Source organism: Crocuta crocuta, unplaced genomic scaffold (genome assembly GCF_008692635.1).
Source record: "Crocuta crocuta isolate KB4526 unplaced genomic scaffold, BGI_CrCroc_1.0 scaffold217, whole genome shotgun sequence".
Classification (NCBI taxonomy): domain Eukaryota; kingdom Metazoa; phylum Chordata; class Mammalia; order Carnivora; family Hyaenidae; genus Crocuta; species Crocuta crocuta.
This window is the reverse complement of record NW_027532208.1, coordinates 3,072,679-3,099,057: the sequence shown is the minus strand read 5'-3', so window position 1 is coordinate 3,099,057 and position 26,379 is coordinate 3,072,679. Positions and strand designations below refer to the sequence as shown.

Below are 26,379 nucleotides of genomic sequence, written 5' to 3'. Positions count from 1 at the left end.
TGAGTTAGTGTGTGAAAGGCATGGATGGATTTTATTTATTACCCTATATCTACAATTTAATTTGAGGTAAAATATAAGCAACACATAAAAATGCCTATTTCTGCTACCATGTAATATAATTCTCCATCGTGAATATTGTGATAAAGCTAATGAAAACTCTATGCCATCACGTACTCTAGCTTCTTATAGCTGGTATTTTACAACTCTCATTGTCTGTGAAATCCCAACACACGTAAGATCCTCCCACGAAGGGCGCAGGACTAGCAGAGGGCGCAGAATCAGCGTGCGGGCCCCTCCCTCCCCACACTGGAGCCTCAGTGTCACACGTCGAGATCTAAAAGAGTGAAGGCAATGAAAAGGCCCGGGGCCTGACCCAGGCGGGAACAGCGATCCGAGGGGACCCACAAGCCCCAGGCCGAGGGCGGCGAGGCTCTGGCGTCTCGGAGCTCGCCCCAACAAGCATACCTGATCCTCAGCTTCCGGAACACCAGGCGTTTTATTCAGATGACAAGTCAAGGTGGAAGAGGTTCCGAGTATTCCGTCTGGAAGCCACTCGCCGACATACTAACCTCTCGCTGGCTGTTAGGCGATCCGATGGTGGTTTTTTTTAATTATGATAAAAAAACATATGAACCATGATAGACAGCTTAGGAAAAGGTTTAGTCAAATATACAGATACTAACTGTTCACTTGGTCGTCAAGGAGAGCCGTGAACAAAAGGATCATTGAAATGATTTTTCAAATAGAAAACCTAAAAGGACTGTCACAGGTTGTTTTCTTCACTGCAGGAGCCGACATGTTCCAGGAGGAGAGATCTTCACTTGATTGGAAAATAAACACCATAGCTGAAGGCTCTGTTGCTACGTAAAAAATCTGATGAGATTCATCCCTGTCATTTTCCCTGTCGTTTTTCCAGCATTGCTGTAAAATCCTTATAATACATTCCAAAGGAAACCAGCCATTCCAAATCTACAGTCACTCTGCTCTTTAATTCAATTCACAGAACTGCTGAAAAAGTAGACATTTCTATCTAAAAGTAGAAAAAAAGGTTTGTATAGAAGGTATTTCTGTTATACAAGTATATTACACAGCTTGGGGCAGTAACAGGTCCGAAAAGCTCTTCTCACCCACTGATACTTTAGGCTAAAACAGGAAAGAAAACAAATAAGCAAGAACACGGGTTAATCTGATGACAAGAATTTCACATTTACAGATAGCACAACTCAATCAGCACTCAAATCCCTGATTGGACAGTATTAAAAAAAAAAAGTCTGTATAAAAAAAGCACTCAGGGCCACCTCAGGGCCCACTACTGTGAAGCTACACCCTCAACCAGTGGGTCAACATTCAACAGCGGGGTCCGGAGCTCCGCTCCTGTTAACAACCGCGCCAAGTTCAAGACGTCTGGAGCAGCAGGTTCAGGGTTGTAAGTCAATTACGGGAGTGGCAAAATGGATTGAGCAGTTCGGCCAGACCCTGCAAACACCATTACAGTGACTGGGGGGAAAGTCACAGTGAACTCCAATGGACAGGATAGGATCGACCCTACAGATTAGAAACAAAACATTTTTCTTTCAGAGCCAAAGTGAAATTACGTCTTTGACTCAAAGACAGATTCTGATCTAAGGAAAATCTCTCTGCTGGAACTTCTAACTAAAAACCACGGTAGGGCTTACACTTGGCCCTCACTATGGCTGAAGCAGAGAAAACACAGTGTCAGCTTCTGAACATGCAGGCAGGTTCAGACAAACACTAGACGGCACCCCAGACACAGATGCTGATTTACCCTAGGAGGGAAGAGGTCTACCACGTAGGGTCTGGTTCTTGCTTGATCTGAGAGTTTCCGTCAGTCTCCTTGATCTCTATCAAGAAAAGCAAAAAGGAAGTGACAAATTACACTCTGAATGCAAATCTGTGGAACTCTAAACTCACTCAGATCAAATTTTGTGCTAAAAATGATTTATCAGGAATTGTAAAGATACTAAAGATATCATTTTCAGAAACGCTGTTTCTCTAACAGTTCTTAATTGTGCCACTGAAGTGTTCAGAGTAACACACATCTTATGTATCTATTTAAAAATCTAGGTAGAAGGTAATCGTTCCATCTGGAGAAAACGGGGCAAAAGAAACACAAGTCATTGCTAACACGACCTTTCTGGGCAAAAATGACAAGTCCAATTCACCCAGGAACAAAAGAGACCCAACCACACANCCCTCAAAGAAGGCTCTGGGGGCTCGAGTTTGGGACAGGGACAGCCAGACCACCATATCCTTTTACCTTCACTTGCAGGAGCCTCCAACTGGCTGGGCTCAGTGGATTCTGAAGAGAAACACAGGAACACTTACTTCAACCCGGTGTAGCGCTGCTCTCACGCACTGAGGGCCGAGGGAGGGCGAGGACAAAGCCCTCCGCACGCAGCACACACAGCACGAGTCCCAGACAAAGTAGCCATGGGCTCTCGAGCTACACACGTCTCCACCAGACTTCCAAGTCACCTTTTCAGACATTTAAGGTCCTGAGTCTTAAGTAACAACCATAATCTAACATATAGCTCTAACAGGAGGAAAAGAAGTTCTTTTTTTACGTCCTTTTCTCCTTTTCTGTGGGTTCCCCTTTAATAAAGGCCTCTGTTTGGTTTCAGGGGACCACAGGAGTGGGCCTCCATGCTGGGTCCTAAGGAATGTATAAAGCCACACACACGCGTTTCCATCTGACACAGTCCAGCTCATAACTGGCACTAGAAACGAATGGCATACGGGGTAAAGTCTAGAAAACCTTCTCCCTCAGAAACTGCACTCTCTGCTACAGCCCAGGGGATCCTGACCTCCTCTCCGGCTGCCCGGGGCCCTGGGGCCAAATCTCGAGCACACACAGGCTTCCAATCAGAGGCAAAGACATAAAGTCTACGTGTAAATGATCTGTCCTAACGTTAGGTAGACGTTAGCAATTTTATGTGATCCATTTTATCACAAAAGCAGGAATAATTCTGTTTGACCCCCACTTATTTTACCTTGTATCACCGGGCCTTCTGACTCACTCTGATCGACCAACTCTGAAAATAAAGCACACTGATTTAAACAATTATTTCATGGCATGCTGTCACAAAGGACAAGCATTTGTACCTATAGTCTCAATTTGGATGGTCCAACTTGGCCATAACAGGCACTATTTTCCCATGATAAGGAGGGAATATGAGTTCTGGCATGCCCCATCAGAATACCTAATTTATAGTAATTACTGGAAAATTCTATTATAGACTACTGCACAAGGATGAGAACAAAACTGAACATTTTAAACAATGTTAAGGGGGCTAGGAGATTCAAAATTAAAAAACTTTGAAACTAAAAGTTATACAGAAGACAGATGAATTGGGATTAATAATTAAAAAATAAAGAAGCCAGGGGCACCTGGGTGGCTCAGTCATTTGAACACCCAACTTTGACTCAGGTCATGATCTCACGGTTCATGGGTTGAGCCCTGCATTGGGCTCTGTGCTGACAGCTCAGAGCCTGGAGCCTGTTTCGGATTTTGTGTCTCCCCCCACTCTCTGCCCCTCCCCTGTTCTCACTTGCTATCTTGCTCTCTCTCTCAAAAATAAATATTAAAAAAAAATTTTTTTTAATCCAAAGGAAAGAATTATCATGGGATTTCCTTAAATGACCAAATTCCCTGGTGTGATTCAGGCTGAATGCCACACAGATGATGAAAAATCCATAAAGCAAGGTATATGTTCTCTTTCATTACTGTCATCACCACGCACTAACCACTTGGCCCAGGGAGAGAATAAGGAAAACAGAACCTATAAGAAGAGAAGTCGTGGTTTGGGGGTACAATCAAATGAATACATTTTATGATCAAGTGAAACCCAAAACCTGGGAGGCAGAGGAGGCAGAACGAAATCTAGGACACTGAAGAGCGCAGGCCCCGGACGGGATGAACAGCGGGAGGAGGACGGAAGGGCAGAGCAGCAGCCACGGGCCCCGGTGGGGGCGGGGCGCCTCTGCTGCTCAGGGGGCCGCTGGAACTCCTGAACACAGAATTCAAGAGGCTCCACGCTTTCCCAGTGAACAGACTACAGACTGAGGACTCAACGTAGATGGGTTTTAAAGAGTTATAATAATACTGCCAAGTGGAAAAAAAGACCAGAATGCTAACAGTATTAGGAAACAATAATGTTCACTTTTGAAAAATTTCAATCAAGTTACAGAACCTAAAACATACTAGCACATGTACGGATAGTATTTGCTAAAAATACGACTTAAAATGGTAAGAACATCAGGGAACTGGAAGAACGAACACGTACATGTTTGTTCATGCAACGGTTCAGAGCACATGTGCAGGCGGATGCTTACCCAGGAAGGGAAGCAAGCTCTGTCTCAAAGATCTACTTATCCAGTGCAGTTATTACACAGTAACAGTACAGTAACTGTAGTAATAACATCAAATACAGGCTGTAGTTCCTGAGCACATAGAGTGTTGCTTTAGGCTAGGGGGTCAACAGACTTCTCCAACAAGAGCTAGTTACGTGCGTGTGTCAGGCCGTGCAGGCCCTGATGCTCTCTGTAGCGGCTTCCCAACTCCCATAAGCAAATGGGACAAGAAATGTTCTTGTTATCTCCTCCCTCCACCCCCAATAAAACTTTATTTACACACACAGGCAGGAACTCTGTGATCCCTGTTTAAGATGTCTGACACATAATGAGTCATTTAAAGTGCTCTAAAGAGGGGCTCCTGGGTGGCTTAGTCGGTTAAGCGTCCGACTTTCGCTTAGGTCATGATCTCGTGGTTCGTGGGTTTGAGCCCTGCGTCGGGCTCTGTGCTGACTGCCAGCTCAGAGCCTGGAGCCTGTTTCAATCTGTGACTCCCTCTCTCTCTGACCCTCCCCTGCTCATGCTCTCTCTCTCTCCTAGAAATGAATAAAAAACATTTAAAAAAAATAATAAAGTGCTCTAAAGCTCTCAATTTGGGTACTAATACTACCATTTTAGGAACAAATAAACTGATTTTTAAAAGGCTAAGAAACGAACCCCACTGTACATGTAAAAGGTGCACAGTGCTTTTACACTGAGGCTAAAACACCAACTTTGCCTGGTCACTGCTGTCAGTGAACTGAAATATTACACTGTGTGAGCCAAGCACAAGTGCACAGTCTCACACACCCCACACGGGAAGAAACAAAAAGACTTCATGAAATTTACTCACGGTTATTGATCACAAGTCCGGGAAATGGTCTAAAGAGAGAAACAAATTGCATAACAGTTATTTTTACTCGACAAGCATTTACATGTACATTCAGTTTATTTAACTAACATGTAATGCATGTCACTTACGTGTCAGAATGAGCAGTGTTATCCAACTACGTTTCAATCTTACACTTTTTAATCTATGGATAGACAGACAGAGGAAGAACTCTGCAGACCATTTTTAGAAAAGGCCACAGTCAAGATGGTGAGAAAAGAACAGGAGTGAAGAAGAAAGGAGAGAATAATTCCAGCGGCAGGGTCTGATGGAGGCAGGCTTTCCCCCAGCCCCCCGGGGGGGAGCACGGACTGGAGGCACTGGGTAAGTGGGACAAAAACTGGGGGAAGGAGAGCGGATGACGGGAACCTTGGGGGGTAACCACGTGAGCTACTTCCCAGAGCCAGACCTACGCGATCTGTACCAGAGACAGTGAGAACGTGGCAATGAACTGATTGGGAGGATTTCGTGACAGCAAAGTTTCTGGGAGCTGGAAGAAGGCAAAGACCACGTAGACGCTTGCTCGGCAGATGGAAGGGAGGACATCTACTGCAAACCCCCTGGGATGGGCACATGGCAAGGAATGTAATTCCCAACAGGGTCAGCGAGGCGGTGTGATCATCGGCCCCACGCTGTGGATAAGGAACTGATGCTCCCATAGGGGACAACTCACGCTTTTACTGTACAGGAAAGGAAACAAAAGGACCTGGGCAACCTGGGGTCAGAACCCTTCTGACCTGAGCCTGTGATGAGGGGCCTGAGACACAGGATGGCCAATATTTTTCTGTAATGGGCCGGACAGTAACTGTTTCAGGCTTTGCAGACGACACTGTGTCGGTCCCAATGACGTGGTGCTACCCTGTGACCTGAAAGTGGCGGTAAGCCCTATGGACAAACGCGCATTGGGCTATGTCTTAATACGGCTTTATAAAATGGCAGGCAGTGGGCTGGCTTTGGTCCCCAGGCAATGGTTTGCTAAGCCCTTGCCTTAGAAACAGGAGAATTAAGAGTCAGCTCAGGGAGAAGAGAACCTCACAGTGAAATAACTAAAGTATTTTACATGTTCACCGCACGGCGAGCTGGACCCTCTCATTACCTAGGACTACATTCTGGAAGATGACGGAGCCTCCTGGCCTGCAGGCTTATTCCACCAAACAAGCAGGGAGCGCTCACTTACCTAATGACTGTGAATTTAATGAACTCTGCGGAATCCAAGATCCTTCTCATGGAGCTGATTTCCAGGTAACTGGGGGCTTTGAATGACACTCCGGGGGGCATGCCGTCCACCACCACGCAGCCGGGGTTAATTGTGATCTTCCTGTAGGGAACTTTCACAGGGAAACCCATACCAATAGCTTCACCTAGGAGAGGACAGCACCACAACACGGATTAACCTCTTGTTCTACCAGTGGCTGCAAAACACAAAGACTGACATTTAAAGCCGGTCTCAGCTATTAACGAAGGTCAATGCACATGTCAAATCACCTTATCTTTGAACCTCAGTTCTAGTCACTTCGACGCCAACCTGATGGTCAAGAGTCTGATCGGGCTGAGGTTTCCTTAGGAAGAACTTTAGAAAAACCCACACACTTCCTTTGAAAGCTTATTTCCTTGCACAACGGAAAATATCAGCTACCTGAACATAATCCACAGTTTGGTAATGAAATGCCCTCTGCCAGCGCAAACACGCGGAACTCACCGAATTTCCGACTAAAAAGGTCGTTCACTTGCTCTCTGAGCTGTCTCGCTTTTTCAACTTTTGACAGCCTTTCATTATCGTCATCTAGAAAAGGTGAGAGGACAGTCCTAGCTTAATAATGCAAGTAAAAGAACTTTTTTGTAACATTAATTTTTGAGAAACAGAGTTTGAGTAGAGGAGGGGGAGAGAGAGGGAGACACAGAACTCAAAGCAGGCTCTAGGCTGAGCTGTAAGCACAGAGCCCAATGTGGAGATTGAACTCATGAACTGTGAGATCATAACCTGAGCTAAACTCAGATGCTTAACGGACTGATCCCCAGATGCCCCAATAATGCAATTTTAAAGTATTAAAAAATTTTTGTTTCTTAATGTTTCTTTATTTTTGAGAGAGAGAAAGAGAGAGGGAGACACAGAATCTAAAGCAGGCTCCAGACTCTGAACCGTCACCAAAGCCTGACACGGGGCTCGAAGCCACGAACCAACTGCAAGATCCTGAACTGAGCCACCCAGGTGCCCCTAGGGTATTTTGAATGTCTATTTAATTATCGAGAGAGAGAGAGAGAGAGAGAGAGAGAGAGAGAGAGGCAGACAGAGAGAGAGAGAGAGAGAATGAGACCAGGGGAGGGGCAGAGAGAGAATACCAAGCAGCATCTGTGCTCTTAGCACAGAGCTTGATGTGAGGCTCAATCACATGAACTATGATCAAGATCAGAGTTGGACGCTCAGCCGAGACACCCTAGAGCCCCACTGATGCAAGCTGAATTCCAAGTCAATTTTTAGGTGCTTTCAGAAGACTGAAGTATTTTTCAGTAATCAATATTAAAATGACTTAAGAAGTAAACTGAAAATGCTAAGCCTTGGGGCACCTGGGTGGCTCAGTCAGTTAAGCATCCGACTTCAGCTCAGCTCAGGTCATGATCTCACCTCTCGAGCCCTATGTTGAGCTCTGTGCTGACAGCTCAGAGCCTGGAGCCTGCTTCTGATTCTGTGTCTCCCTCTCTCTCTGCCCCTCCCCCCCCTCGCGCTCGCTCGCTCTCTCTTTCTCTCTCTCTCTCAAAAATGAATAAATGTTAAAAGAAACAATGAAAAAGCAAAGAAAAGAAAATACTAAGCCTTTATTCTGACTGTGAAAATCATCAACTACTCGGTACCAGCTCATGGCACATCTGGTAACCACCTAGAGCTTTCTGGAAAGGAACCAATGGGGTGATGTGTTTGGGGAGTGCTTTCTGAAGGGCAGGTGTGGGGCGCACTCCTACAAAGAGCGAGCACCAGGAACCCCTAAACTCTAAATGAAAACTCAAAGAAGGAAAACCCCACACATAGATAACGGCAGTGAAACCATACCTGGAATCGTCACCTGAATGATGTTAAGATCTTCAACACCAGATGCAGTAGTATTAACATTGGGCGATGAATTTATTTTTCCTTAAAATAGAAACATCAGATTAGAATGTACACAAAATAGATTTAAATCATCTCTAGTGATATTCTTACAATCCAGACCTCACAAGAAAGTATTTAACCCAATTTTGTTCAACGTTTTTTCCTTTCTATGGTGTGTTCTGTCATTCTGTGGCACAAAGCTTTCTGAAAGACTTTCGTCCCCTTGCCTTCTGCTCTTTCTTGCTGGGATTAGTATAGCGTCAGACACGCAGAGATTCTCATTCATTAAATAAATTCCAAATCATAAATCAGTCACAACCCCACTTTATGTTGCTCAAAGTAGGCTCCGAGCCCGGCACGGAGCCCAACATGGGGCTTGTGCTAACTCACGACCCTGAGAACAAGACCTGAGCTGAGATCAAGAGTCGGGACGCTTCACCGACTGAGCCACCCAGGCGCCGCTGGAGCACAACTTTCCATGAACTCCCTAGATTTTATGGTGGTAGATCACTGCCGTGAGGAGGACTGCAAATGGCACGCAAGGACACTTACTCGGAGGGCTCTTAGAGGAGGACGTGCTCTCCTTAATGGCAGTCTCAAACATTTCAGGCCTGAAACACGAAAAGAGAAAAAACCCATGTATGCTAATAATCTGATGAGAAAACTTTAAAATTTAAAAACCCATTTACTTTCTGCTAATACACATTGCAATTATCAGGAATGGAAGAACAGTGCCTCAACTAAAGGAACACCTACAATAAGACCAATTATACTCATGGTCCTAACGCCTGCCCTGCCCTCTTGAGCTTAAATTAGCTGCTTCTTCCCACGGATTCCATGAGATCCTGGAAGGATCCAGTGCTAGGCTTGAGAATGAAGGCAGGGAACAAGGCTGTGTGCGGTCAGCACAGACACGTAAGAACAAGTCTCGCTCTATCAAGCAGAAGATGAGGCCTTGACTACTTACTGCCAGACCTCTGCAGACCACAAAAGGTGGCCCCAGCGCCTGGCGGTGTCAGCTTGGCGTATGCTAACACCGCTGTGCGACTCCAAACAGGCATTAATAAATGACACCTCAAAGTCACTTCAGTTAATTTCAAATAATTCTTAAGCATCAATATGTATTTTTAAATTCCAGTTATTCCCAGCGATCTCTGTGGTGTTGGCCTAATTCATAGACCTCCAAGGCAAACAGAAAGGCAAAGCATTCTGTCAGCTAGAGAAGTAACAGGCTCCACAAAACTCGACTTCTGCTTACATTCCAGCAGCACTGACTAGTAAAATGCGAAAATTGGTAGGTTTCAACACAATCAAGTTGGGACCATTCTGGCAAACCACAGCTCTCCTTCCCTATTTTAACCAATTATGGGAAATGTAAAGGATCCTCAGAGGTACAGCTTAAAGAGTTTTGGATCCTAGAGCTAATTTGGCCACAAAGGTGAATCCATGCGCTAGTCTGGCTGTGCCCCAGCACCGACCCAGTCTAGTTTCATCTGAATGTCCTTACTTTAGTTTTTGAAGTTAAAAATTTTAATTTTTTAAAAAAATTTTAGAGAGAGAGAGAGAGAGAGAGAGAGAGAGAGAATCCTACGCAGCCTCCACATTCTGCAGGAATCCCAATACGGCGCTTGATCTCATGAACTGTGTGAGCTCATGACATGAGCCGAATTCTAGGGCTGGACACATAACCAAACTGAGCCACCAGGGAGCCTTGAATGTCCTTACTTTTTAATGATGAACTTGATTTTGGCCTTGTTTCTGAGTATCTTCTCCAGCCTTGGGATGCCAAAAGTAGACGGCCGCCGGAATGGCACGCCCTCAGGCAGACCCTCCACATAGAAATCTTCTGGGAAAGACTCAAATAATGCAAACGGCACTTTCACAGCTTGCTTGAGGCCAAGAGCTTCGCCTGTAAAACACACACACATGTTCCTCTTATTGCTCACATTTGCCACTTTAACATTTTAAAAAATGCATTTTAAATCACATTTTGTAGATATTAAAATTCTTTTTTACGAAAAAATATTACAGAAATATAGGTTTAATTTTGCAGTGCTCAGAAAAGTGACAGAAATGATGGAATTCATACTTGTGAATCTCAAACACTTTCTTTAATGTTTATTTATTTTTGAGAGAGAGAGAAAGAGAGAAAGGGACAGTCGGAGCATGAGCGGAGAAGGGGCAGAGGAGGGAGACACAGAATCTGAAGCAGGCTCCAGGCTCTGAGCTGTCAGCACAGAGCCAAATGCGGGGCTCACATCCATGAACCATAAGATCATGACCTGAGTCAGAGTTGGACACTTAACTGACTGAGCTATCCAGGCGCCCCAAACCCAAACACTTTCAATGATAGTAATACTGAAAAAAACTTTTTAATTAGTTTGTTTTTTGAGAGAGACAACAAGCAGGGGAAAAGCAGAGAGAAAGGGAAAGTGAACATTCCAAGCAGGCTCCACACTGTCAGCACAGAGCCTGATGTGGGGCTCAAAGTCATATAAATTTGAGATCATGACCTGAATCAAAATCAAGAGTCGGATGCTTAACCAACTCAGCCACCCAGATATCCCAATGATAGTATGCCATATAGATTTTAATACTCATCTTTCAAAATGACCTTACCGCATTTTTCATTGAAAAGATTTTCAACTTTCTGTTTTAGGTCTGTGATCTTGGCATTCCAGGCCTCTGCAAGTGAAAAACAGGACAGTTATTAGTAATACTAACCAAAACACATCCATGCTCAGGCACTTCTCATCTCATTTTATTGTGTGTCTTTAAGAAGTACAAAATTAAAAAATATACAACTTTGTAGCATACGCAACTATTCTAATCTTATATATCATTAATCTGTTTTACTAATACACTGGCCACAAATAAATGACAAAGGCTAAAATAAAAAAACAAATGAATACCAAGAAACCTCCCCCCAAACAATTACAGCATCTACTACCTGCCAATTATGGTTCTACCTTGTAATTTAGTATTCATAATCCTCATAATAATCCTATGAGGCAGGAAAATTCTCCACATTTTGCAGATCTAGAAACTGAGGCACAGCAGTTAAGTAACTATTACAAAGCCTCTAGTAGCTAAGATACACTGACTTACCAAGTTAAACCCAATTCACCTAGAAAAATAAAGTATTTGTATTGTTTCCTTTTATTTAAAAACTTTTTAATGTTTATGTATTTATTTTTGAGAAAAGAGGGAGGGCATATGAGCAGGGGAGGGCAAGAGAGAGGGAGACACAGAATCTGAAGCAGGCTCCAGGCTCTGAGCTGTCAGCACAGGGTCTGACGAAGGGCTCAAACTCACCAACCGTGAGATCATAACCTGAGCGAAGTCGGATACTTAACCCACTGAGCACCCAGGTGTTCCAACTGGTTCCTTTTGTTTAAAATGATAAAATTAAGAAAAAGAAAATTCATATTTACCAAAGGAAAACTCTCTCCCTCGAGGCTTGAAGGGAACATTAGAACCATTAGTCTGGGTAGGGGTTCGAACTGCTGAGGTTTGAGGGTTGTTGTTATTAGGGCCTACGGAAGAATTAAAAGAAAATCCTGATCAATACATGCATTTAATCATGATTAAGTGCCACCTGTGCTTCCTCTGGGACACAGGCCTGAAAAACAAGGCTGAGCCCCAACAGCACACAGCACAGCGCGAGGAAAGCGGCCACCGCACAGAACTCCACGGCCCTCCCTCCATCCGCTTTTCTGCTGCCGTCCGTCCCTACGTTCAGTCGTTTTCTGGAAGATCGGAGGTATCCTCACTTCACTTCATGCTTCCCCGTGCCCTTCTGGAGCCATCTAATTTTTGGTTAACCATGTTGGGTCCTGTGTCTTTCTTTTCACCTTTAAACTTTAACCAGAGCTGCAGGTGCAAACGTCTGATCTTCCTGTGGACTCTTTAGCTGACTCTACAAACATCCTTCCTTTGAGATCTTGGTACAATTTAGGAGCAATGTTATAGGAAACTGCTTTCTTACACTGAATGAAAGGAGGGTTAATTTAGGTTATTGTTATAAACCCTAGGCCTGGAGTCTTCTTTACATAGGGACAGCTAATGCTTAAATAATAAGCTGATTTTCATCTGAAGCCAGTGTGCAATTTTTAAACAGTAAAGAAAGTAGCCAAAATAATGGGAAAAAAGAAAGTAAGTTTATTCAGATTTCTTTAGAAAATAACCAATATTCCAAAAATGCAGCCTCAAACTCTAAATTTCCCAATTTGCAGAAGTATTTGTATAGGCTCTGGACTTCCACCTAAATTACCCTTCTGTGGAGTTACTGACTTCCTTTGCTTATCTTCACAGAAAAGATTTCTGCTTGGTGAACAGTGTGTGCAGTGACAGTGCCACAGCGAAAGGTGCACACACATTCACTGTCCCAAGCACATTCTGTGTTTTAACTGACTTAGTTTTCACAGGGATCATCACCATGTCCACTTCATCCATGGAGAAACTGAGTCCTAGGAGCTACATGATGTGCAGTCGACCACACGCAGACAAGGGGAGGAGTCTGGCTCCCCGGTCTCCACCGCTGCATGGTCTCTCTGATGTGCTCGCAGACAAGAACTTGAGCCTGTCCTAGATATCAGTAACAGATGACCTCAGCACGCATGCGGCCACGTCCACCTGCTGTACTTGGCCCAGAAAGACATGGCCTCACCAAACCCTCACGAGTGTTAGAGGTGACGATGTGACCGGGAGACTCAAGATGAAACGTATCTGTGATTCTCTATAAAATGTCAAGACGCAACACTCTACTCTAATTATTTCAGAACTCATGAGTAAAAACGACAGCTTCTTCAAGACGGCAAGGTGCTGAAAGCCAAGGGACTACGGGCTACCAGGCTCTAGCAGCTGGGCTTAGCCAGCAGGTGTGCACACGCAGAGGCCATCAGTCTACTCTGTCCCCACAGCCCTGCAACAGGTTACTAGAGGCACCCAGCTCGTATCTCTGCTTCTACTCAATGCTTGTGATTCAACAGGGTGAGACAGGGAGACATTTGTGGGCGGCAGACGGAACTGAGTTGATCTAGCTTGTATCCCACACTAATGAAGCAGTATTCGGGCTTATGGTTAAGTGAAATAACACTGCACACCCACCACAACAGCTACATTTAAAATAGTGATAACGTCAAGTACCGCAAGGATGTGCGTCAACTGGAATGCACACATCCCTGGCAGGAGTGAGAAACGACAAAACCACTTTAGAAAAGTGTTTGACAATTTCAGAGAATGCTAACAACTCCCTGATTCTCAAATTCCTCCTCAAGAGGAGGAGACTGTATGCCGTACTTTGTAGACAAATGTTTGCAGCATCGTTTTTAGACAAGGCTGGAAACAAACTCGAATGTCCACTGACAAATGTGTCAACGACACACGGTGAGTCCCCACCATGAAGGAGCACTCGGCACTAAAAAGGAAGCACTGAAACCCACCATAAAATGTAAATCCAAAAGCATTAGACAGAGGAAAAGCATCTGACCATAAAAAGAACAGATACAGTAGGGCTCCATTTATAGAATATTCCAGAATAGGCAAAAGTATTCCATGGTGACAAAAAAGCAGACCGGTGGTGGCCAGGGGCGGCCTAGGGTGGGGTGGGGTCTGGCTGCTGAGGAGCACAGGGGCACCCCGGTGATGGACGTGTTCTAGAAGCTGTGACTCAAGCAGTGGAACAAACATGTCTCAAAACGCAAACTGTACAATCACAATGAGTGCATTTTACTGGGTCATAATTATCTAATAAATTTATTTCTTAAAGTTAAAAACTCCCAAACAAGCACAGTTTATTATTTAAAACAGAATATTAGTATGGTACGAACAAAATACTACTCCCAGGGCCCCTCCCCAGCCATAAACTGGCAAAAAGTTTCTGGACATGGACACAGCTCTTCACTAAATAAATCACCTTAAAATACTACATCTGCTTTTGCAGACAATGGGTCCATGGGTCCAGGCAGGGCTGACACTACAGCTTATCTGTACTTTGCGTTGTATGCACACCTAATCCCGGAAGTCCCATGAAAGAAGGCACAAGAGGAAATCGAGAAACCAGTCTCCTAATTTCTGAGCTACGAAAGGGTAACCAACCTTCAGAATTTCTTTCTTGCATCTCCCTCTTTGTAAAATCACAGTTGGTTACAATAGAATATAGTCTTAAAATTATACCTGGTAACCTTATTTCTAAAGATCTAATCATATTAATGCATTACATTAACTCTTTGTTTCTCTATTTTTCTAACGTGTAACTCATGACCAAGAGTTTACTTATACTTGTATTTTTCAGTAGGCTCCATGCCCAACGTGGAGCCTGAATTCATGGCCCTGAGATCGACAGTTGCAGGCTCTACGCAAGCCCCAAAGATAACAAAACGGGGGCTTAGGCTTCACTTAGTGCTGCATACTATTAACACAAAACTTGAGGTTGTGTGACGACAAAGAATTATCATAATAATGTCAGCTTTTCTTTCTGCGTTAATTCAAGAGACGGCGGGGAGAGACCCGCGTCGGACAGCAGGCAGAGACCCACCTGTCCTGGGCAGGAAAACTTTAACAGCGTGAACCCGCGAAGATGAGGCCCTCCACAGGCTGCATGGGAGTGCAGGAGTTAATCTGAAGATGCAGTAGGAACTAGTTTAAAAAGGTACTGCTTGCTGTTTATACCACCCCTCAACTCTTCACTCAAAAGAACAGGAAAAAAAAAGAGGAGAAAACAGCCTTGCAAATTTCTCGCTGCACCCTTACTAGGCAAGAAGAGCCTCGTAGGGATCTTCCTGCAAGCAAATTACAATGTGCTCCAAGAACACAATGCGGACAGACCGTTGGGAAATTCTCAATCAGACTGATTCCGAAATGTAACTTTATCATAGTTACATATCATATCATAACTCTTCACCTAAGCAGGGTTTTATAAAATTTCACTTGTATAGAAACAAACTGTAATTGGAAGATTCAATGGATATAATTAGTGAACTGAAGAATCGCCAGAAACCTGACCCAGAGTGGCCTTACCTTCCACAGTGACCTCAATTTCAGGAACTTTTGAATTACTCCCAGGGCTTCGTGGTCTTTTTGGGGACTGCAAGGCTGTAAAATAAGCACACGATTGATTACTTCTGTGCACTGTAAAAAAAAAAAAAAAAAAAAAAAAAAAACAACGCAGAAGGGGATACTTTATAAAAGCAGAGTATTAACATTTACACAGTTTGGATCTTTCTGAAGAAACCTGAAGAATTCAACTGGAAGTTTAATCCTCCACACGAGTCTCAACAAAGCTGTGGACACGTGAATGAAGGAGGAGCACAAACATGAACTTTTCAATGAAATGTTAGAAAAGAAAACGGGGTGGTGGTGGTTAGGGGGAGGGGTCTGTTACAGAAAATACCTGGGAGGGGGGGAAAAGGCATAGAAACTGAAAGCCCCAAAAAGATACTGGCCAATGATTCTGTGTGATTTAGGTCATGTCAATAAGGAATGTTCTAGTGCACTGAGGTCTAATAAAGAGTAAACATCATGTCTTACCTTTAGTGTTTATCTTGCTAGCCATTCCAGGAGGCAAGTAGGAGATAACTAGTTCAGGTCTAGGAAGAAAACCAAGAAACATTAGAAGAACCAGTACACTACCAGTCTTGACAGGGAAGAGCATTATCATGACTGGGAATTTTTTTTTATTTTATAAAGGCCATCATCATGTAATACAATTAATTCATCATGGACAAAAACCACCTTTTTTCCCCCTCCCCCTCTCCCCAGGGTGATCTGCTACTTGATTTTATGAAGAGTAAGGGACTTTTTTCCTGAAAATGAAAATCCACCAACACCAGTTTAATTGATACAACTGCAGAAACCCTGCAGATGTGTAAATGAGGAGCTTAACTGAAGGAACGCAGCTGCCCATAAGCTTAATGAGGAATAACAGAGCAGAAAAGAACTCTGCCTCTTCACCCTCTACTCCGTGGCTAGGAGCACTAAGGGTGGGCACAGTGTCTGACCCAGCTGCACATCCCCCTACCCCCGAGAGACTGGCGTGGGGGCTCTCCTTGTACTGAGGGAGAAGATCAAGTGCAGATTAAGGGATGTGCAAAGGCAGCATCCAATGCCAGGACTGCAGCTCAGAGCTATGCCTTCCCATCACCGACTTCAAAGCCTTAGGTGTTACCGGTAGCCAGAAAAAATTCAAGACAGAAACAGAACGTTACTGTTTTAATTCCATAAATGACTAGGCTGGCAAATCGAACTTACTTTTTAACAACAAACTTGATTTTATTACTCCCACGGACAATCCTTTCGAGCCGTGGGATTCCAAACCAGGTAGGGCTTCGGAAGGGAATTCCTTCTGGCAAGCCTTCTACATAAAGGAACTCGGGGTTTGATTCAAACACAGGGTATGGTACTTTGACTGCCTCTGTGAGTCCAAGAGCTTGAGCTGCAGGTTAAAGAGAACATAACATGCAGAACGTACCATTTTATAGACAATCTTTTATTTTTGTCTGCAATCTTAACAGGCTTTTTAAGAATAAAAAAACTTTTTCATTTTATCGACGTATATTTGACATAGAACATTATACTAATTTGAGGTGTATTTGGTATTTGTACAAATTGCAAAACGTTCACGACAAGAAGTCGAGCTAACAATCTAGCATTCTCAAATGTGTTATGCAAAAATTCCCTACCACCTAGCAATCTCCAATCAACAGATCTTTTTTTAAGGGGGAGCCTCCACTCAGTTATTGGAAGCACTTTGTGTAGTGTATCGTGCAAAACTGAAGAATGGGCCTAAAAATAAGTGCTTGTAAAAAGAACATTTTAGCCAAAGTGATCTCTGTGCTCTGTGCAGAAATGACTATGGGCCACTTCACGCCCGAAGAGACAGGTCTGCCAGGAAAGAAAAGCACAGCATCAGGTGCACCTAAGCAGAGGTCATCAAGTTGGATCAGGGGCAGAAGTGGCAGATTCCAGATCCAGGCCACAGAACGTTCAGGCCAGGTACTACAGTGACAGATGGGAAGGCCCGGGACACTGCTGTCACTCGTACTCCTTACTTCGTTTACCATGACAGACACCCAATCGACTGAAAGTCTCTTGCTGAGTCTACTCAGAATCCTCAAGACAGAGCTCAACAGCCATCACCAATTCTAAGATGAACCAAACAATGAGACTTATTTGATGCATGTTCGCAGGGTCAGTGGGACTCAAAGTGCAGACCATGGTGGGGGAGATCTCCCCAGTTCCTCCCTACCTCTCCCATTCGGATACACAACACAACTGAATCCGAGAGAAATAAAGGTGCGCAGGGTTAAGGAGCAAACTTAGTAGCAGAGATCAACTGAAACCCAGTTTCTGGGATGTTCCTTCTGTAGGTCCTGACATGCTGTACTTCATTCAGAGCCCTGCCCTTCATTTAAGTTTCTAAACTAAGACCTAATCACTGGGTTTTACCTACCAAATTTCAAATTAAAAATCTCTTCCACTTGCTTCCGTAGCTTGGTAATTCTGACGTTCCAATCCTCTTTGACTAGAAAGCAAAAATAAATGTATAATTAATGATGTTTCCTTCTTGGTGCAGACATACAACTAGGTTGGATGCCGCTCTTGCCAGTGATGGTCATTTTTAAAAGACTGAGATGTATCTCACAGACAACACTGTGTCAGTCTGGGGAGCACAATCCAGGGACACTCTTAATTCGATTTTGCTTATAAACAAAACCTTTGGGCCTGAAGAAGAAGGATTCCCTGGGCCTGTCAAACAGCAGAAGAACTTCAGGAAGACGGAATTCAAGTATCAGTTCACGCTGTCAATAGAGAGCATGTGCGGAATGCTCACCGGACCCTGACAGGTCAGCGAGGGCCAGCGGGGCCCGAGCCCAGGCTTCCCACGCCGGGTCCAACCAAAACAGCGTCAACTGTATCTGCTTTCTATACAGACATTCCTTGTCTTTTATCAGATGGATGCCTGGCTAAAAACCCACAGAAAGCAAAGCTTCGTTATTCACAGAAATAAGCGAGAGGAATGCATGTTAAAAGGATTAGTGAGATGTCACCAAACACTCATATCTATAATCTGTTTTATTTCTAAATTTTTAAAAAATGTTTTTCATTTATTTTTGAGAGTCAGAGAGAGAGATCTCAGTGTGAGCAGGGGAGGGTCGGAGAGAGAGGGAGATACAGAATCCAAAACAGGCTCCAGGTTCTTAGCTAGCTGTCAGCACAGAGTCCGACATGGGGCTCAAACCCACGGACTGTGAGATCATGACCTGAGCCGAAGTCAGAAGCTTAGGCACCCCTAATCTGGTTTATTTCTTTACCCCTATTTAAAAGACAACCAATCCCCTTTAAATTTTTTTTGTTTTTAATTTTTATTTTAAGTAGACTCCACATCGAATGTGGGGCAGCCATTTGCCAGGTTCCCTGACAAGCATCCCTTTGCACATGCAAGTAAAAATATAGGGAAAATGGGCCATTATGGAAGACGGTCACTTACTCAGGATTATTTGGTGGAGCTGTGGATGGAGAGAGCCTTGGAAGCAATAGAGTGTGATGGGAGGGGCTGGACAAAGAAAGGAGGGAAGGAGAGAGAGACAGAGACAGAGAAAGAAAAGTGGGGAAAGTAGAGAGCAAGGATCCCATTCAGCGTGGAAGTGATCTGTGTGTTCAGACAAAAAGGTGGTGGGTGATGCTGGGGAAGTTCAGGAATCACTGCCCAAGGTCCGTGTTTTCAGAAACCTTGCAATAACACACCATTTACTCTTACTGTAGAAGTACTTTAAAACCGTTTCTTTAAAAGAAAACCTAGCATCTCAAGGGTTTATCATGTGGCTCAATCATTCAGCCGGAAGATATAAGTTTGGTACAAACCGAATGTGAATTGTTACTATAAAGATATCTAGACTCTCCTTCCTCAAGGTCAAGGGTTTCTGGTTCAACTACTCCGTTTCTGCCTCACCCAACACCTCCTTAGAAGAGCTGGTACCTAATGCAGAGAGACCTCTGACCTACTCCTCCCAGGAATCTGGTGACCCGCCCAGTTCTGCCCCTTCAAAGCTCAATTACCTGGCTAACTCTAGGGCTCTCTCACATGTGACAAGATGCATATCTTTTACAAAAGTGAGGGCAAAGTGTCCCCAGAGTGTGTTTAAGTCTACAACTCTTATCGAATTTTGTGTCATTCCAAGAATTAAGTAGGCCTCTCTAATGGCAGAACTAACTTCTGCTGTGCAGTGGGACTGGAACTGGCCCAGCAAAAGCCCAGTGCCTGGTTCACTGGCAGACGTTAGACAACTTTAGGCCTCCTATGAATGGCGGAAGGTCAAGTATTATTAATGATTCAGGTCACATACTGCTGAAAACGGGAGCCCCTCCATGTGGTGCCGGGCACAACTAAACATCCTCAGGTTTGCAGTCACGATCAGAATTAGTACGAAGCGATCACATTAACTGCAACCCTGAATCTGATGTCTACCTGGAGAAGTGAAGACTCATACAGAGACTTCCTTCACATTCATGCTAATCCACGTTAACCTGATTTGACCTTTTGGTTTGACCTTCTGGTTTGACCTTGGGGAATACTTTTCTTTCCATTACTTCCCTCAGCAAAAGTCTAGGCCATGTCCAATCTCCGGGCCATTACCAACACTCTGTTTCTTTGCCTAAGTCAATAGCACGCTGCCGAGGTTGTCCTGTGGCTTCGGACGCTCCCTGATCACACCGTTTCCCCACAAGATTTGGGGCACAGGAGAACTGTTTCCCTTGTGCGGTATTTCTCAAGCACTTTGCTCACCCTTATAAACACAAATGACTTTACAACCTACCCAGCCTATGGGTGACCTTCACCGGTTGCCTTCAGGTACCCTCAGAGCTGAAGGATCAGTATTTTAACCTTTATTTTTAAATTAATTAATTGTTTTAAAAGATTTTTATTTTTAAGTAAATTCCACACCCAAAGTGGGACTCGAACTCACAACCCCAAGATTAAGAGTCACATGCTCCAACAATGGAGCCAGCCGGGCGCCCCTGAAGGTACAGGCATCTCATATACCATCTGCCTGCAATGTTTCCCAGAACAATTAGCTGGCCAGATTCAGGAACACCCACTAAGTTCCTGGCAACATAAGTCTGTAAGGCTGTAGAAGACATTCGATCTGGGGCCACTTTTTCTGGCCTTATGCAGTGGTGCACAAAAGATGGCAAAGAAGTAAGGGCTGCCTTATAGCTCCAATGGAGAAACAAAGCCATTCACACAGCTGGGCCTGAGACCCCACGGGGCTGCTGGGCGATGAGGTCAGTGCAGCTGCTGGAATCACAGCAGTGCCCTTCAGACAACAGGGGCTGTGTGAATGGAGATCAAGGCTGGGATCTGCACGGACGGCCACACCGGCCACACGTGGCAGCTTAGCACTTGAAATGTGGCTCGCTGCGATGAGATGTGCTCCCAGTGCAGTAAAGGCACCAGAGATGCGCCTCTTTGTGTGCTTCCTTACATGGATTACGGCCTGATACACACATCTGGCTGCCAGAAAAATCAAAATGACACATGTGGCTTGCATCTGTGAGACACATTATACTTCTACTGATCCCCACTGATATAAATTCACAGCTGGACTCCCTGGGTTTGTACTGATAAATCAGGGAGAGCCACTACTGAGAGTCCAGATATGAGTTTGGGGGAGGGGAGAAAAGACAAGTACGTCACTTTAAAAGATTGTCAAAAAGCTTTAAAAACCCCAATCTAAGTTTTGAAAAGGAGTTCACAACTCTCTTACCTGGGGTATTCGTTCTCGGCTGAGTGACTTCAGTAGTACTGTGAGTCAGAAGCTCGGGTCTGTAAGAAGGCAGTGGAGGTTAGTAACGAGAGCACGAAGGAACGCCTCAAAGGCGCTCCCATGTGGCTGTGCACTGCCAATGATGTGTGTCCAGTACGGACCGTTCTGTCTTCATTTTCAATGGGGAAAAATTGTTCTGAGGACTTGATTATTTTGAAAAGAGCAATTTTCACACCTTCGGGTTTAGAACCTGTATGTCTTCAAAGGCATCAGATACTCAACTATGCAAAACACTTGCTTTTGGCCCACAACAGTTCAACCTATTTCTAAAACCTCAGACGAACGCCATCGTGTTACAGCTAGAAACACCTGCCCGTGTTGTCCTAAAGATCCCCTCCCTTACACAGCACGGCCCAGTGAGCATACAGACAAAACACGCAGGCCCCGGACAGTGAGCCAGAGCCACAGGCTCTAACCCCACCACAGCCCCCTGTAGTAAAGAAGGCCCTTCTGCACCCTCCCTGCCTCCCAATCATCCATCCTGCTGCCTTCAAACTTAAGCCAGAGGGATCCTTTCAAAATGCAAATCCAAATTATTATTTTTATTTACAATAATTTTTAAATTTTGATTTACTTTTGAGGGAGGAGACAGAGAGAGTGTGCGATGGAGGAAGCATTAGTGGAGGAGGGGCAGAGAGAGAGAGAAATAGAGCATCCAAGGCAGGCTCTGTGCTGACAGTGCAGAGCCTGATGTGTATCTCGAATCCACAAGCCAAGAGATCATGACCTGAGCCAAAGTTGGATGCTTAACCAACTGAGCCACCATGTGCCCTTACTACTTTTTATTTTTATTTTTTTTAATTTAAAAAAAAAAAATTTTTTTTTTAATGTTTTATTTTACTTCTGAGAGAGAGAGACAGCGTGAGCGGGGGACGGGGTTCAGAGAGAGAGGGAGACACAGAATCCGAAACAGGCTCCAGGCTCTGAGGTGGCTGTCAGCCCAGAGCCCGACGCGGGGCTCGAACCCACGAACCGTGAGATCATGACCTAAGCGAAAGTCGGACACTCAACCCACTAAGCCACCCAGGCGCCCCTACTATTTTTTATTTTTAAAGTAAGCACTATACCCAACACTGAGCTTGAACTTGCAATTCTAAAATCAAGAGTTGCATGCTGTAATTGACTGAACCCTGCCAAATTATTTTAAGTGGAAATGGCTTTAAACACTCAAAAAAATTTTTTGTTTTATTTTGTTCTTTTTGTTTTGAGAGACAGAGCACAAGTGGGAAAGGGGCAGAGAGAGGGAGACAGAATCTGAAGCAGGCTCCAGGCTCTGAGCTGTCAGCACAGAGCCCGATGCGGGGCTCAAACTCACGAACTGTGAGAGCCTGACCTGAGCTGAAGTCGAACACTTAATAAGGCTGAGCCCCCCAGGCGCCCCTAAACCCTTTAATCACTCCACTGACAGTGCAGGACAGAAGGCCGTCACCGGTGCGGCCACGTCTGCCTGGCTTCCCATGCCACGCCCACAAGGCACCACCACACCCACACAGAATGGTGCGCTTATGGGATGCGTCCCTCCTCTACTTCCATTGCTCCCATTTTGTGAAGCCCCTTTCCACTACTCTTCATGCATACTTGCGATCCACCTGCCAGCCACACCTCCTCCCCCTGAGCACCCAGTACACCTTACTGAATGTACCTCTTTAATAAGCCTCCCAAGGACAGGGTTTCCCACTGGACCCAATTTTGTCTTTCTGGTACCTGCACACTGAATGAATCTAAACGCAACATACCTGAAGTTTTAATACGGAGAGGAAGTCCAACTGAGAGGGGAACAAAAGACCCACTTTGATGAAAGCTATAAATCTTTTCTTAAGAACAACATTACATTTGTTTCTGTGGATTATTATCTTACCTTTTAATAACAAACTTAATTCGATTGCCCACTTGAATGATTTTCTCCAGTCTTGGGATTCCATACCACGAGGGACTTCTAAAAGGAATGTTTTCGGGTAATCCTTCCACGTAGAGGTCATTGGGATGTGCCTCGAATTTCTGATAAGGCACAGCCTTGGCCTCCGAGCTCCCCAACGCCTCAGCTTTACAAAGGAGAAAACAATGCAGGAGACTCAGTTTCTGTAGACATCACAGGTGAGAACGATACAAAGCAAGGTACAGGTCAACTTTTTGAAAAGCAAAGTCAAATCTGGAAACACACACACTAACTGCTCTAATAGACCCAACACAGAAAATGGAAGCTGTAAGTGGCCCGTGATCATGAGGTAACTGTTGGTGGAGTTAAGTTTCCTGTTTCTAAGACAACCTGTACAGCGTTAGGGTCCCACAAAAGGACTTTCAATATTGAGAAGTAAAAGGATAAGAATACTACCACAGAGGATAAAGAATGTAACTTAAATGCTACTTTTTCAAATATTTAGAGGAAGGCTTCTGCTACTTCATGTTTTAAACAGGTGATCATCCGTTCACTAGCTGCCACGGACGAAGTGATTTCAGGCTACACTTTTACTTGTCCCGCAACCATGAGATCAATGTTCTTTACCCCTGAAACCACAAGAGTGTGGCATTTTAAGAGGAAATAACTTCCACAAGGAATTTGTGGAATGGTAAATAAAAATAGCAAGCAGAGACTGGCTTAGATGAAAAGAAGTGTATCAACCAAAGCTAACGCATGAATCTTATTTAGATCCAGATTCAAAGTAAAATCTTTTAAAGGCACTTTTCAGATGAATGAGGAAATTTGAAAAAGGACTGGGCAGGAGTGGGTACGAAGGAATGGTGAATCACGTGCGGCGTGACAATGACACCGTGGCCATGGAAGGAATGAGAGCATGACTCCTGGAGCGGCATAAGCGACACAGGGCTGGGAAGTGCTCTATGCTCCCGCAAAGGAAAGACTGGAACAAACAGTGTGGAAAACTCTTCATGATCACTCAATCTGAAAAGTAGGTATAGGAGAATACACTGCACGGTTTTTCTACTTTTGAATAGGTGTAGAATTACAATTTTAAAATATAAAAATGAAATTTCTAATCGCTGCTCTAAAAACACATCTGAACAGAGAGCTCTAATAAGAAAGGCCTTCTCTTTCCTTATCATTAGCACCTAATCAGAAGGGCTTAAGTATAGGATCTCTCTCTTTAAATATTTATTTTTGAGACAAAGAGAGCATGTGCATGCAAGCTGAGGAAAGGCAGAGAGAGAGGGAGACAGAGGCTCTGAAGCGGGCTCCACGCTGACAGCACAGAGCCTGATGCAGGGCTTGAACTTATGAACTGTGAACCAAAGTCAGAAACTTAACTGACCAAGCCACTCAGGCACCCCTAGACTTCTTTGATATAAAAACAAAGTACGTGTATTTGAAAAACCACACACAACATAGTAAAAATAGTAAGAATAGTAAAAATCATGACTGTTAAAACAAACATCCCTTTAAGAAATATGGTGAAGCTTTCACACTGCACCTGGGAGAAATCTATCATATGATATGTAATAAAATAATAATTATTTGATGAAATATATTAGCAAAAAGAGGGTATGATCATAACTCTAAAAACCTCCTATGCAGTAACAAAGAATCAAGTGCTGGAGTGGAGACAGGGAAGAGCAGAAGTTATGGGAAGGGGAAGGCCAGCTGCATAGGCGGGCAGTCGGTGAGGCTTCCTCTACAAAAATAACAATCCGACTGTCTCCCTGTTCTTTCTCCGCAGCCTGTAACACCATGGTGCATGTGAAATGCATCTTTCCCTATCTGGGGGACAGGGGACCCGCACTGCCTCCTGGCCCACTGGGTTCTCAGCAGCTGCAGCCTGGGCGTGCACCGGTGCCGAATGCCTAAAACGGATTATGGAATGCCTAAAAGGAATTATGCCGCTAGGGCGGGAAACTTTCAAGACTTAGAATGTTTGATACTTCTAGAAAGTGTGAGCTTTCCTCCTTTCTCTTCAGGAACCTTAAAGGAAGCAGCATAGCTCTCTAAATTAACTACAGTCCCAGACTCACCTAAGGCTGTGAGCAAAAACAAAAAGAGCCAGCCTTTTACTGTTTATACTGTAACAACACATAAGCCCTTACCTATTTTCTTAGCTCTGACATGAGGCCAAAACCTTTTCCACTGGCCACTTTTCACGAAAGTACATAGGCTCGTCAACAGCCACCTCCTTCCACAAGGCCAAAGCATCGATGGTGCTAAGAGGTCTGGCCGACTGTCTTCCCAAGCTCAACTTCCAGAACCACACACGAGGGCAAAGGCTGAGCCTGTTTGTGCAGATACTCATGAACTACAATGACCCTACGGTGGCTTCTCTAATGATGAACAATGTTTTTCATCTGATTCAATTTACTAAACACCTTGGAAATACACGGATATTTTTTATTAAACATTTTTTTTCTTTTTGACGTTTTATTTATTTTTCAGAGACAGAGTGTGAGCAGGGGAGGGGCAGAGAGAGGGAGACACTGAAGCAGGCTCCAGGCTCTGAGCTGTCAGCACAGAGCCCGATGTGGGGCTCAAACCCATGAACTGTGAGATCATGACCTGAGCTAAAGTCAGATGCTTAACTGACAGAGCCACCCGGGCGCCCCAGAAATATACTGATTTTTTAAAGTGGTTAAGGCTCTTTACTTTCTAGCTCATTCACTGACTTCAAACCAGGTGTAAGAGGAGAGAACGTGTCACTGAGGTCCTGTATTCAAGCTGGGTAGTCAAGGACACGGATGAGGAGGAAAAACTTAGAATCCGGACTTTCCCCCAATGCCTTCAACTCCCAGGGAAACAGTAAGTACACGGATCCTGCACACAACACCTAATCAGGGACCCAAGTTTGGAGCTGCCATGTGAGCTGCACCTAAAGGCTGGTTTATCAGGTCTTTAAGACCCAGTGCCAGAAGCCCCTCTTGGAACCCCGGGGCAAAGGAGAATCCTCACCCAGAAGTCCTGGTTTTTTTGTGGTAAAACGCAAATGGATTCTTTCACAGAACAGGTCCTCGGGCCTGTGCCAGCCCCCCAACAGCCCCCCGCCACCGCCTCCCTGGTGCAGACCCGCCGGGTGCTCCTGCACTCCCTCTGCTCTTGTCAGAGAGGCCAAGTGTGTGCTGCACGACCCAGGGGCTCGGCGGCTTCTCCGGGCCTGGCTGTACTTCAGCGGGACCGCGCTACTCAGAATCTGTGCCCTGGCACCAAGCACGGGTCCAGCGGCGGATGAGACACATGGGTCCCGCCTGTCACTATCTAGAGTGCTGTAGTAGGAGGCAGAAGACAACCACCG

General features: G+C 44.6%; 1 protein-coding gene across 5 annotated transcripts in view; it reads right to left on the bottom strand.

Moving 5' to 3' along the window:
• Positions 1–26,379, bottom strand: part of GTF2I (general transcription factor IIi) — a 113,831-nt gene continuing 87,452 nt past the window's right edge. For 2 of the 5 annotated variants that reach the window (XM_077777957.1, XM_077777958.1), the window contains 15 exons: positions 23,010–23,193; positions 21,092–21,150; positions 17,776–17,847; positions 16,575–16,758; positions 15,855–15,913; positions 15,345–15,419; positions 11,759–11,860; positions 10,944–11,009; positions 10,050–10,233; positions 8,877–8,935; positions 8,286–8,366; positions 6,939–7,022; positions 6,417–6,600; positions 5,204–5,232; positions 2,288–3,053 (listed from right to left, as the gene is read on the bottom strand). In XM_077777957.1, the coding sequence (XP_077634083.1) occupies positions 2,968–3,053; positions 5,204–5,232; positions 6,417–6,600; positions 6,939–7,022; positions 8,286–8,366; positions 8,877–8,935; positions 10,050–10,233; positions 10,944–11,009; positions 11,759–11,860; positions 15,345–15,419; positions 15,855–15,913; positions 16,575–16,758; positions 17,776–17,847; positions 21,092–21,150; positions 23,010–23,193 (1,508 nt within the window). In that variant the 3' untranslated portion in view covers positions 2,288–2,967. Of the gene's footprint in view, positions 1,144–1,786; positions 1,863–2,278; positions 3,054–5,203; positions 5,233–6,416; positions 6,601–6,938; positions 7,023–8,285; positions 8,367–8,876; positions 8,936–10,049; positions 10,234–10,943; positions 11,010–11,758; positions 11,861–15,344; positions 15,420–15,854; positions 15,914–16,574; positions 16,759–17,775; positions 17,848–21,091; positions 21,151–23,009; positions 23,194–26,379 lie in introns of those variants that run through there. The other 3 variants (XM_077777959.1, XM_077777960.1, XM_077777962.1) reach the window with 2 other exon arrangements.